The 13,240-nt window shown below is 35.7% G+C and overlaps 1 protein-coding gene across 3 annotated transcripts in view; it reads left to right on the top strand.

Moving 5' to 3' along the window:
• Nucleotides 1-13,240, top strand: part of TBC1D5 (TBC1 domain family member 5) — a 315,146-nt gene that overhangs the window by 129,901 nt on the left and 172,005 nt on the right. For all 3 annotated transcript variants that reach the window (XM_058831805.1, XM_058831806.1, XM_058831807.1), the window contains exon 5: nt 2,022-2,157. In XM_058831805.1, coding sequence (XP_058687788.1) covers nt 2,022-2,157 — 136 coding nt within the window. The remainder of the gene's footprint in view (nt 1-2,021; nt 2,158-13,240) is intronic.

The following is a 13,240-nucleotide window of genomic DNA, read 5'->3' as shown; positions in this document are numbered from 1 at the left end:
GTAAGTGATATTTAAAACTCATCTGGCAGTTGTAGGTAGCTACTTAGTGTGCTTGGGCAAATCAGACCTGTTTAGCTGGCTTAGGTTTTTTTTGTGTGGCAAGTTGATAAATTGCTGTACAGGTGACTAAATTCAGACTTGACAAATGCACTCTTGCACTGTTACTGCACTGGAAAGGTATTTTCTCTTTCTTATGCGCTGATCATAACATCCTCTGCTTTTCACCCTTTTATTGACATCCTCTTATTTGCTGCAGCCAGTATTAGCCAGAATTAGTTCATTCTCGAATGAACTTCTAGCACGGTTCTTGTTCAGTTGCTTGATAGTGATGTGAGTGCCATTCAGGAGCCTGTGATGATGAATCCGTATCACCTACTTCCTGAAGTTTCAGCTCTGCTATTACTTCCCTTTTGGCCTTCACTTTTGGAAGATGTCTTTGTAAATGTTCACCAGCTGGTTGATTACGTTTCTTAAAATGCTTCCTTATCATTTTCTAGAAAGCTGTCATGGTTTAGGAATATTATTCTCCAGTTAATTTTTGCCACTGAAACCCTTGCATGCCACACACAGCTTGCTTGCTGACTCCCCCCTTCCCTCCCTCTTCCCTGCAGCAGGATGGAGAGGAGAACTGGAGGCATAAAAGGTAATGATCACAAGTTGAGACAAAAACAGTTTATTGGAAACAGCAATGAAATAAGAAAAATTAACATTAACAGCAGTGATACTAAAGACAAGACAAGAAAAGAAACGTTCTTACTCAGTGAGGAAACCCCAACAACAGATGATAACCAGCCTCTCCCTCCAGCTCAGAGCCCTAACCCTAACCACTCCCTCTGCCACACTTACTTGAGCAGAAAAAAACCTTTCTTCCAAGAAGAGGCTCTGTTCTCCCTGCCCTGGTAGTGACATGACATGATATAGAATAACCTCTGGGCCCTGGCCATGCCACCTCCTGGCTACTGCATGTGGGAGAGTGGATTGTAAGAGAACAGGGATAGTACTGCAGTCTTGCCCTGATCAGTTGCAGCTGTGTAAGACAGGTAAACACCATTGAAGAAGAAGAAGCAGGGAATGCTGAGGTGTATTGACCAACCACAAAAGAGTGAAAGGGCATGCAGGTGTTATGCATGTGAGAGAAAAGGTATAAAGAGTTAGGAGGAGAGAGGTGTTGTTAGAGCTAGCAGGTTGTGCTGTGAGAGGAAGGACTCTTTATTGTGTGGTGCTGCTTCTCATGGGATTGCAACAGAGAAAAGGCAGAAAGCTTTAATAAACTGCTGATGCTTGCTACCATCTTCAGCATGAATCTTTTAAGCTCACCGTCAATCAGGGGAACATTTTAGATAATGAGGGACTGATACTGGTGTCAGTCATGTGACCACCATCAAATTGATGCCCCATGTTAAGGGCGAGTGACGACAACTGCAAAACCCTGTTCTGGCCAGAACCAAGACAAAAGTTAATATAAACCTTGATAAAACCAAATTCACCTATCATGCCAGTCAGTATTAATCCATTCTCTTTTTGTGTGTCTGTTGCTGTTATATTACACTTGACCTATGATTTCTGAAAAAGAAATGGTTAAAATGAAGATTGTCTGCAATGAGAGGTCTTGGGTCCAGGAGAGATGATGATCTTTCCTCAGTTTTGCTCTATAATCTTTATCATGCCCAAGAACTAGCATCAGGTCTCTTTGGGATCAGACTAAAAAGATGGATAGGGAAAACTAGAAAAAGGAAGGAAAGAGTCTCTTGCCCTGTTTTACAGTCTGTCAAAACCACGATTAGACTTTTACTTGCAGTGTGATATTTGTAGGTACTATAAATATTCTTTTGGACTCCAGATAATAAAACATTTACAATGTTCAAGTGGAAACACTATTGTTCTGCTAATTAGACAACTAATGGTGTTGATATGCCTGCAAAATAAGGGGAGGTTTTAAGTACTTTTGGTCTTGACTTCTGTGATTGAAAAATAGTTAAAGCAATACTGAAGTGTTTGTTTCTCTGGTTTTTTTCCTCCAGATAAATACTCATCAGCTGGAATTTACTACTGCCAATATGTATCATTCTGTGTCTGAAACCAGTCACCCTTTGCAAACAGAGGAACAAGAGATAGGCATTGATCCCTTACAGAGTTTTTTGAGCAAGCCAGGGGAAGGTGAGTTTGTATTTCTGTACTTTTTTTGAGTTTATGCCTTATATAAGTGTGTCATGATAACTGTACCTGTCATAATTTGTTTAATTCATTCAATGAAGTTGAACAGGGCAACTTAAAGAACATTTCAGAGTATGTGAGGAACACTCTGACACTAATGAAAACCACGAAAAGTCAACTTTCAATTACAGACAGAAGCATTAGCCAAATGTTTAATGCGCTGTCAGCCTTTTTTAATCATAAACTAAACACTGACTTCAGCATAAGAATATTGAAATGCAGCATGATTTTATGTTACTTTCCCAAGCATGGACTCTTACACTGCTTTGGGTTTTTGGGTTTAGGGATCTTTTCTGTTTGTTTGTTTTCTTTTTTTTTTTTTTCTTTTTTTTTTCCAAAATTATGCAAATAAAAAGTCTGATTTTTGTTTCACTCAGCCCCTATGTTCTTATTTGAAAAAAGATCTCAAAGTTGAGATAGAATTAATAGGCTCTAAAGGTAGAGTCTGAAGCAAATTAGTTAAATGCAATATTTGGAAGACCCTAATGAACAATGAGAACAAACTGCTTAGATAATGCAATGCCTGTCTGTTTTGCTCATCTTTTTGCTTATTTGCTAGTAGTGACAGTGTAGTTGGTTCGAAGAAAGTGATAAGCTTAATGAGAAAGCTCGTCCTTGTCATGAAAACATTCCTCAAGTACTCAGTTATACACAGTGGCACCTTAACTACCTGTAATTTTCCAGTCATTGAACACATGTACCAGGAGGGCAAAATAAAAAATTTATTTTAAATTACAGAGTTAAAACAACTTTGTCACATTTTCTAAGTCCCTCACCCAGATCAACTACTCTATGTGGGTGTATTTGTCTATAAATCCTCTGTTTACTAGTGGTTATTAAAAAGCTATGTCAAGTTTTGCTCAGTCAGGTTTATTACTTCAGTTTAGAAGAAGCTGATGTTCTGCTTCAAAATATATTGGTAAAACTTCATTGTCCCTTTGAGTTAATTTTTTCACTGTTTCTTCATTGGTTTATAAAGCTTCTTTAATGTTTGAAAATGACAATGGACATCATGGGGAAAGTATTTTAAAACCTGACGATTAAATGGAATAGCTTTTCTAGGTCAGTGTTTCTTTTCCATTATATTTGACATCTTAAAGATATGGAGCCATTTTATCCTGATAAACCAAATGCATTTTTGTACATATTTTTAGAAACTTCAAAATAATCTTTTTTTTCAATAACCTAAAATAATAACCATTTTCAAGAGGAAAAACAGCTTGCTTCTAGTCTACCCCAGTCAAGAAAAAGATGAAAATTTTCTTCTGATTTCTATTTTCTTTTAAAAAAATTGGTAATTCTCTCAGCTCTGTTTCAAGAAAAAGCAAAATTTTCACCCTGTTAAAAAACTACTGTAAGTTAATTTTACCCTTTATTGTGCCCAGAAGCGATTAGTTACCTTGACTGAAAAGGTTTCTCATTTTTATCCCAACCTTAACATTTCTATGACACACAAAGTTATTAGGATTGAATTGATGTTTAAAAGTGCCATTAATTCATTTACCCCAAATGTTCATTAACAATGTAAATGTATGCTGATGTTCTATGAGACAAGGAAGTGACTAATGACTCTTCGCACTAACAACACTTAAAATGAATAGAAACTTTAGATAGCTAATCTTGAAGTAATCAAGACCCTCATTCAGCTTGGCATCTCTGTATGCTCTAAAACAGCTGTCAACTGTTAAAAATATATACACAACACACACATACGCACATGCGAGGATAAAGATATGTAAATACATGGTTCCCCAAGTCATAAAGGTTACCAACTATGGTACATTTTTTATGTTCTATCTATGTAAATATTTTATATAAAGCATCCATTTCATCTTCATAGCCTTTTTTGCTGTGAAACACATAGTGCATTTTAATTTGAAACTTTATATATCCAGAATAAGTCTTTGAAGTTTTAATGTTTCATTTTAAATAAATTGTGTGTTTGGTTAGTGTTAGCTCTTTAGGCATCAAAGTGTATAGTTGTTCCTGTCCATGCAGTCTGTCCATCAATGTCTTCACAAAAGTACACAAAAGACAAGGTTTTTCAATGCAACCTCAAGTTTTAGGTGTGATACAGAATCAACTTGGAGAAAAACAGTAAAATCTTAAAAACCTGAAATCTTGAATTTTTTTGTATCACGAATCACAGAAATATAGTGGAGTGGTGGTCCATTGGAGACATTCTGTGCAATATTGCAGAATATCAGGATATCTGAATTGTGTTTTCGAAGCATGACTGATTGCTTACCTTGGAGGCACAGTGATAAAAGTCTTCACTGAGATGAGGTGATTAAAAAAAACCTGATAAGGGTGCTGAAAATAAATATTTAGTTACCATTCTAGTCAGATTTTTTAATCTACATGAAGTATTGTAATTTTATCATGTACACTTGATACCAAAACTTGATGGAGAACCAGAAGATGTCATGCCCAGCTGGAGTTATGAAATTCTCTCACAGTTTTCATAAAGTTAAAGAAATCTCAAAAATACATGGATTGCTCTTAAGTGTAGATGTTTGGAAAGCTACTTTTTTGTTCACTTGCTGTCAGCTTGAAAAGGTATATTGGATAGGATTCCAGAAATATGTTGAGTCTAGTAGTACTCAGTGCTTTTATTAAAATTTCAGTGAAGGAATAGGGAGAAAACATGGTTTATTTGGGACAGGACTGTTGACACAATGGAGAGTAGATGTAAAATTCAAAGTATCCTTGAGATTTTGAAGAAGTGGCCTGAGAAGAATAAGACATGGTTCACTAGGAACAGCTGCAAGGGTTAATGTTGCAGATGCTCGGCATGAGACCGTTACCTAGCTGAACAAATGAAATTAGATCATTACAGATGAGGTAAGTGTCATTTGGAGAAAGGTCTGGGTGTTGGTAGCTCTCCAGATTTTATGTAACTGATAAACTTTGAATCTTGAGTTATGATGAGCCATGAGAATCTGCTTGTTTGCAAGTTTAAAAAAAATTCAGTATTAGCCTTTAACTGTTCAAATTCAAAAATTCAGAATTAGCCTGTTCAACTTCTATCCCTTTAAAACATTTCAAAAAATCCATTAAGATAACATTTTTGTCCTTTCCTGTTGATTAATTTGGCCTGTGTTATTTTCCTCATGTCTGATTTTTCTTTCAAGATATAAAAAACGTACATTAAATACATGTATATGCATTTTTAAATAGCATTTTTAAATAGTTGATAAGAAATTCATGGCAGGGATTCTCACTTTTGCAATCTAGTATTTCAAATGGAATATTTTAGTTCTTTTAAGAAACTTTAATTTTTGATTGTTTCTTGTGGATCTGGTTGTATTTTAATTTACATGCATCTAGGTATGTGTGCGTTATTATGTTTTCTTTTGTCTGTGGTAGGTTGATGACATCTTGCTGCATCCTCTCTTCTAAGAATCATCATGCTTTTATTCACTTTATTCTAATAATGTTTTTGAGTAATCCTTTCTGAAACCGGGATCTTTCAGAGGGAAATTGGTGAATCTTAGCTCTCTCTCAAGCAGACACTTTGTGAGACCTGAATGAAATATCGCAAACATTATTGTTGTACCTTCTCCCTGTGTATTGCATCTGACAAACTGTTTTTCTGACTTCCAAATGCTCGAGGTTTCTGTTACATTGAAATGGGATAACTAGGTTAACTTTCTGCCATAAATTTTTACTCCAAGTTACAGCGTCCACCATATTCCAACACAAGCTTTGAAGAGCGTAGTAGGTAGTATTCCCATTTCATTGGTATAATGAGAAAGTTGATCCTCTAAGGACAGACTGGAACAATGCATTTAATACTCTTCAATTTCATTTACTCAATATCACAATTAATACAATTAAGGTCACTTGAAATGAAACTATTAACAAATTGGGTAATTTACTTCAACAATGTCAGTGTGTTCTCACAATTACATTTGCTTTAATTAGTGTACAAGCTATTATTTAATAGCATACTTCACATAGAAAAATGTAATGTGTTCTTTGTTCTTAATAGAAGAAAAGGGGAAACCTTTAATGGGTCAGAGTGTTTTGGATTTGGAGTTTGGCAGGATATATTTCATGTGTAAAGGCTATGGTTGGTGGTGAGGACAGAGAAGGCTGATGTTACTGGAAGGACAAAGATAACTACTGGAGTGTGTGACTGAAATTAATCCAGTTGAGACAGATAAGTTCCCCACCTCATACTTACTATTGCATCCCTCCTGATTCTCAAGCCTGCCATGAAAACCTATGAGAGATGAAAAGAGAGCCTTGGTATTTCCATTTTGATCGTATACTGTGTGTGTTTCCATTGCTTGTCTTCGGACAATTACGCTATTCTTGTGTTAACCTCATAGCCCTGATCACTAGAAAGTATTTCCATGGAGAACTATACTTTACATGGAATCTGAGATACCTGGTTTATATTAGTGTCATACAGAAAACAAGTAGGAAACAGAGGGGAATGGAGAAATAAAGTAAGCGCCATCTTTTCTGGACAAAGCAGGACCCATGTGTTACCAAATAATTTCCCCAAATCTTAAGTGTAATTCACATGGATTGTTTTGACCCTTGACATTCCTTGCAGGATTAAGTGAAATTTTGCTGACAGAAAATTATATTATCTTCTCATTGGTCCTCAGCTACTCAGTGTTGTAAGTTGGGATTTTTTTTCCCCCTTACAACCCCCTTCACTCAGGTATACAGTGCTAATGTGGATTGCCCTGTACAGCATTTATTTACCTCAATTTTTAGAGGTCATTTCATTTAAAGGAAACAACCACATAGGTTTACACCTCTCTGTGTGAGAAGTACTTTCCTAAGTAAAAGCAGTTGAGAACGCAAATACAAGTGAGTTGTTGAAGACTTACTGTTTTCTTACCAAATACTTTTTGATAGCATATTTTGTGACATCATATGTGTCGTATAATGTGTGTTATTTCATCTTCTCTCCAGGGAGCAACATGTACATGAAGTATAGCATGGTGTTTTTAAGAGCCCTTTTAAATATGCATGCTTCTGTGTGTTTTCATTAAAAAGACAAGATTGGAACAGAGAACCTCTTTTCGTTATACTGAAACAGAAGAGCTGAGGGTTTTGATTGTTTCTTCATGTCTTTGGGGTTCCCTGCTGTGGCTTACCCCAGGCCCAGCAAAAGCCCTGTGTCCTTCATTGGCGAGTTTTACCCTTCAGCCAGAAATCTTCAGTGTGCCCCACCAGTACAGTTCTTGCTAGTGGTCCTGTTCAAAACCTTTGTGCTTCTCCTGCAGGGCTTGGCTTCCTCATTAAGGGCACAGGTATGATGGAGGAGAAGGGGCCAACCTCAGTCTGTTTCAGTTCATACTGGATGAATAAAAGCAAGACTGGTTTTTACATCTTCAAACGCCATATGCTAACATAACAAGCATTTTAATATTCATTTATTAATAATAACTGCTGTTTAGCTTGCTTTTAATTGAGCTGCAACAGGATTGTAGTGACAAAGGCTATTGGAGCTACACAGTATATCTTGAGCTAACTCAGGCTGTCACCAGCTGCTTCCCTACAACTCTTCATTTTCCTCTTTTCTGTATTAGACATTTTTATTAAAAGATCAGTTAACAGAAAAGCTGTGCATGTTTAAAAATGCATATATTTAATATAGTTAGTTGAAATTCTAGCTATCTTAGCTAACACACAGTACAATTTTTACTTGAAATTTGTACAGGTGTTGACATCCTCTTAGAAATTTGCTTCTTGTGGGCCCTTTGGTTTCAGTGCCTTACTGCAAATTTATATTTAGGAATTGCAGGAGTATTTTTAATTACTTCAGCTGTGGGAGTAAATATGAGTAGCTGCCATGGGCTTGTGAAATACCAGCTTCAAGAGCTTGATTTTCCTCTCTAGAATTGGTAGATTTGGGGGATTTTGGTGGCTTCACATGAGTTGCACATTGCATTAGGGTTTAAGCCTCCAATTTGGAGGTTATTCTTTGACAGGGGTTATTGGCACAAACATCATGTAGGGAAATGGCTTTCAGTGGTTGATATGGCAGATACCAGGATGACCTTTTGGACAGTGATGTCTGTTCATGGAATGGTTTGGGTTGGAAGAGAAATTAAAGACCATCCAGTTCCAACCCCCCCACCATGGACAGGAAACCTCCCACTAAATCAGGTTGCCCCTCCTGCCCAGTCTTGAAGGGCTGGCACATCCACAACTTTTCTGGACACCCACGGCTTTTCTTGATCTAAGGGAAATTAAAATGTTTGTTTTGGAAGTTTCACTCTAAATCAGGATATGACAAGAAGACCATTCTCACTAGCAACACCGGTGCACCATCTCAGTTCATTCATCCAAGCTAGGGGTTTCCAGGTCTTTCCAGATACAACTCTGCCTGAATACTGGCATAAATCACTTGTCAGCCTCACGTCATTCTTCTAACTCCTTGTGACCATACGTCAGGAGAGGCTGATTTGAGCTTTTCTATTTCTTTTCTTAGTTTTTCCAAGCTAATCCAAGTTACAAATCAACTAGTTGGCTCTCATCTTGCCTTCTAGTATACATGTGGCATAATCATACTTGTAGTACAAAAGAAAAGAAGGCAAGTTAAATGAAAAAGAAATTTAAATTTTATTAATAAATATTACATGATTAGAGAATCTTAAAATACTGAGAAGATATTTCCATTTAAATGATAGTAACTTACTGAACAGAAAAATAAAACAGAATAATCTTTTTTAATAAAACCCTCTAAATGTAATTAAAAGTGGTTTAAAACTAGTTCATTATAAAAAAAATTATACGTAAGGTAACAATGAGAATAAAATCATTCTTTTGAATATTTTACTCAGACTTTAAAAAGAAATATAATATGAAGGTTACTAGCCATAAACACCTCACATATTAAGTGTTTCCAGGCAATGATCAAATTATGTTAAATGGCTGTATCTCCTCCATATGGAAAAGGCAGATTCTCTTAATTTAAAAAAATTGAACTGTACATGTTTGATTGTACTTGTGTATGTATAATAAAAGACTAGTAAATCAGAATTCTAGCTGAGGCCAGCATGATTGGTACAAGATAATAATTAAATGTCTGGGTTCACTTCTGTCCTGACGTACCAAAGATTGTAATTTACAAAGCAGTGTATGAATTGTGAGCTGCTAGATGATGTTACAGACCTCTGTATCTGAGATTAAATGTATGTTAAAACATTTTTAAAGAGCTTAACTGTCACAAATTTGATTGAATTAGAAATTGATTGTTCTATATAACAGAAATATGTCACTACAGATGGGATGCTTCCTGTTTTTCATGTATGTGGACATTTGTAAAGACCTGGAATTCCTTATTTTAAAAAGAGAAGGTTTCAGCCTACTTTCACTAAAGTGATACTGCAAAGCTTCTGTTTTAGGCTTTCAATTGACTGATAAGCCTTATTCTTCAGCTTCCATGGTACTCAGGGTACACCCTGTCCTCATCCTCTTTGGACATGCAAAACTAAGACACTCAAAAGGGGAGAGAAATAAAGTACTGTCATATTTAAGTGGTAAGAAATTATCTGATAAGATGTATTATTTATTGACAATCTGGCCTTTTAACAAAGAAAAATAGGCCTATGCTTAGGTTGCCACTGCAACAGCCGAAACAGCTGATACTTTAATGAACAACATACTGAGGGCCATCCAGGACATAAGGCAAATTAAGCAGGTTACAAACTGCATATCTTCTGTTTAGGTATAGGAGATCTCCCCAGCTCTGACAATTAGCTCCGCTGATCAGGCAAGCAGACAGACAGAAACAGAAGGAGGCCATTTGTATCAATTTGAGGAACAGAACTAGTAATGAAGTAAAATATCTGTACCAGGTATGGAACAGATATTTCTAACTGCTGGTTTCAGCTTTGCAATAGCAAATAAATAAATAAATATGTGCAGCTTAACAAAAGCTTATTTTCTGTTGTTTACAAATTGAGAGCAAAGGAATAATAATACTTCTAACCTAACGGGTTTTTTAAAAAGGATAAAACATTTTCTGGACATACAAGCAAATACGAATCTTGGTAACCTGACAGCTTTGTTTAAACGTTGAATTTGAGTTTTCTTTCATGAAAATCTTTTCAAAGTACAGCAATTCAGCTGTGAAAACCTGAATACATTAATGATGACAAAGAACCTCTGGAGTGAGCCAACATTTGTTTTTGTTCTTTTACAACGTTTCCTGATGAATTGCACATACAAAAGTGTTGGAGGTTATTTTAATTTTCTTTTCTTACTTTGATAATAAATGTCTCCACTGTTTACCTTTTTGGTTAAGGTACCTTATTATTACTAATCAGCTTTAATTATTTATAACAAAATGACTGTGAAAGATGTTTCTTTGATGTCGAAAAAGTCAGGGGCCTGATCCTGACCCTATTAAAATTAATGGCTAGGTTCCAATTGACTGCAAAGGTAACAAGCCTGAGTGCCCTTTAAGGGAAGCAGTCATTTAGCCCAGGGTACTGGATTGTGGTTAGTTGGGGTTCCTGTTTTGGGAGTGTCAGATTTTAAGCATTTGGTGTCAGGATTTGGCCATGCAAAGGCAGAACGCATATAACTGACTCGTAAAGTCAGTTCCAATCTTCATTTTGTTCATAAGTTACGCAGTAATTTTAAAAAGACTAAATATACTGGATAATAAGAGAACACCTTTCTCTCTAAACATGAGCACTAAAATGGGGGGACAGGGGAGAGAAGACAGAAATGCGGATAGCCTTTCTGCTTTTGTCTGTCTTTTTTCACAGTCAACAAAATAGCAAACTAGCTCAAATCTGAGCAATACTGGATAAGAACCATCACGTTTCACAGGCATGTGTGCCAGCTTGTGTTTAAATCTTATTTTGTTTAAGTGAACTATCAGTAGGTTTTGTTTCTGACTATTTTAAGCTTCAGATTTACATGGATGTACATAGACACACTCTGTGACAAGACTGAACACTTCTGTCAGATCTAGAATATCTTTTAGGTATTCCTAAGAATTTTTGTTTAGTTTCTTCATCATGTTACATGTTTAGTTCGTTACATTAGTAATCATGTGACTATAACATTTCAGCCACAGCACAAACGACACAAAAGAATATAGCAAATGAGACTTACTTTCACCATTTGTAACAACCACACAAGGTCGTGATGCAATTTGTGCTCCTTGGCTTGATCTGTTTGAAAAGGGAAGTGGGACTTGAGATATTTGTTTTGCATCCGTGTGCTTACCTCATCCTTTTAGAAGATGTCATACACAAAAGAAGCGATGAAATTAATTCTTGTAACTGCCATAGGAAGAACAGCCAGATTATTTGTTCTTATGCAAAAAGGAATTTGAAGCTGGTGAAATGATATGGCTCATTCTTACAAGAGGTCTGTAGCAGGGCCAGGAGCTTGACCCACATCATTCAAGGTGCAGGAGACTGCATCTGTGATGACGTTGTCCTTCAGCTCTTTCTTTCTTTATTTCAGGCAGTTTTTGTGAGGCAGGTGGCTACTTAATTAAGAAAGAGTGACTTTTAGTACAGAACACACACGCACAACCTTTTCATGTTTTATGTGCAAATTTAAATAAGCATATATCATTTTAGAAATTTCAACTAAAAGTATTTTTGGTAATGGAATTGAAAAGTATTTCAAAAGACGTTGATCATTTTCACCTTTTCAGTGTTTTCAGTAATTAAATGAAATTAAAATATTTTGAATACATTAAACTGTTCCTGAACCTTTGATAAAATGGTGTCTCAATACAGATATATATGGGTGTTACTATTAAAACATGATTTGGCTACAAATCTGAGGAATACTACTCCATCTTAATTAACTGATTGTAAAAGTTGATTTATTTATGCTTATTTATTTCATAGTTTTGTATCTTAGCATTGCCAGGTCCTGTTTTAAGAAGAGGCAAAATACTTCTCGCAAGAGTTTTTCAAAGTAAGCATGACAGTGCTGTGGTTTACTTGATGTGGTGGTGTTCAGTCAAAGGCTGGGCTCAATGATCTTGGAGGTGTTTCACAGCTTTAGTGATAAATTCTAAATACCTTATTTCTGCACAAACAGCTGGCAGTTAAATATTTTGCTTGGATACTAAAGTGATAAACAATAATACATGGACTCTCAGATAGGAAGACTATGTTCAAATTTTTGAACAAATCCCATCCAGTTTAGTGCAACTGGGACCATATAACCAAAATATTGGGAAGTAGCCTGTATTATAAATTTCTCCAGTAAAATTTTGATATACAATTACAAATTATTATTCTTGATCTTCCTAAAAGATGAAAGGCACAAACTTCATCCAGATAAAGCTTTATGGTGGTGATAATTCTTTTCTTCTGAGAAATTTGATTTGTAATGGAATCAATGATTTAACCTTAGGAAAAACGAACTGGATAGTGTTTCAGTACTAAGTGCAATTGAAGGGATAGATCATGTAATACATGTGAAAATATGTTTACAACGATCTGATAATGTTTTGAGTTTCATAATAAAGGAGTAGATTTTTTTATATGTTATTCGCAATTTTGGAAGATGCCGTTGTTAGTTTTATTTCTTACAATTTGAAATATTTAAAGGGTGGAGCAATGAAACATAAATCTGTCCATTATTGGGCATTTCTACTTTGCACACAGATGAATTCTCATCAAAGTTGATTTGCTGACTGGTGGCCAGAACAGATGTTATCTTAATGGAGGAGAGAAGCATATGGAGCCACAGGGCCACCTCCAAACTTCTGTGACCCAATATTGTTTCATTGTTTATTGAAGTATGAAAGAAAATATTCCTTTGCAAAAGTCTACAAAGCTCCATTCTGAATTATTACAGCAAGGTCACCACATTATTGTCTTACTAAGATGAAGATTTTATTGCCAGAAGAAATGTAGTATCAATTGTTGCTATTCTGAAAAAAAAAAAAAAAAAGAAAATAAAAGTACCCCAGGCAGATGAACTTGTGTCTTTTCCTTATTTGAATTTGAAAGAAAGAAGGGCTGTAAATTAGAGCTTACACTGTGGAGAACTCTAGTTCTATTTTGGGGTT

This window comes from Poecile atricapillus, chromosome 2, assembly GCF_030490865.1.
Source record: "Poecile atricapillus isolate bPoeAtr1 chromosome 2, bPoeAtr1.hap1, whole genome shotgun sequence".
Taxonomy (NCBI): Eukaryota; Metazoa; Chordata; class Aves; order Passeriformes; family Paridae; genus Poecile; species Poecile atricapillus.
This window is presented reverse-complemented; position numbering and strand designations above follow the sequence as displayed.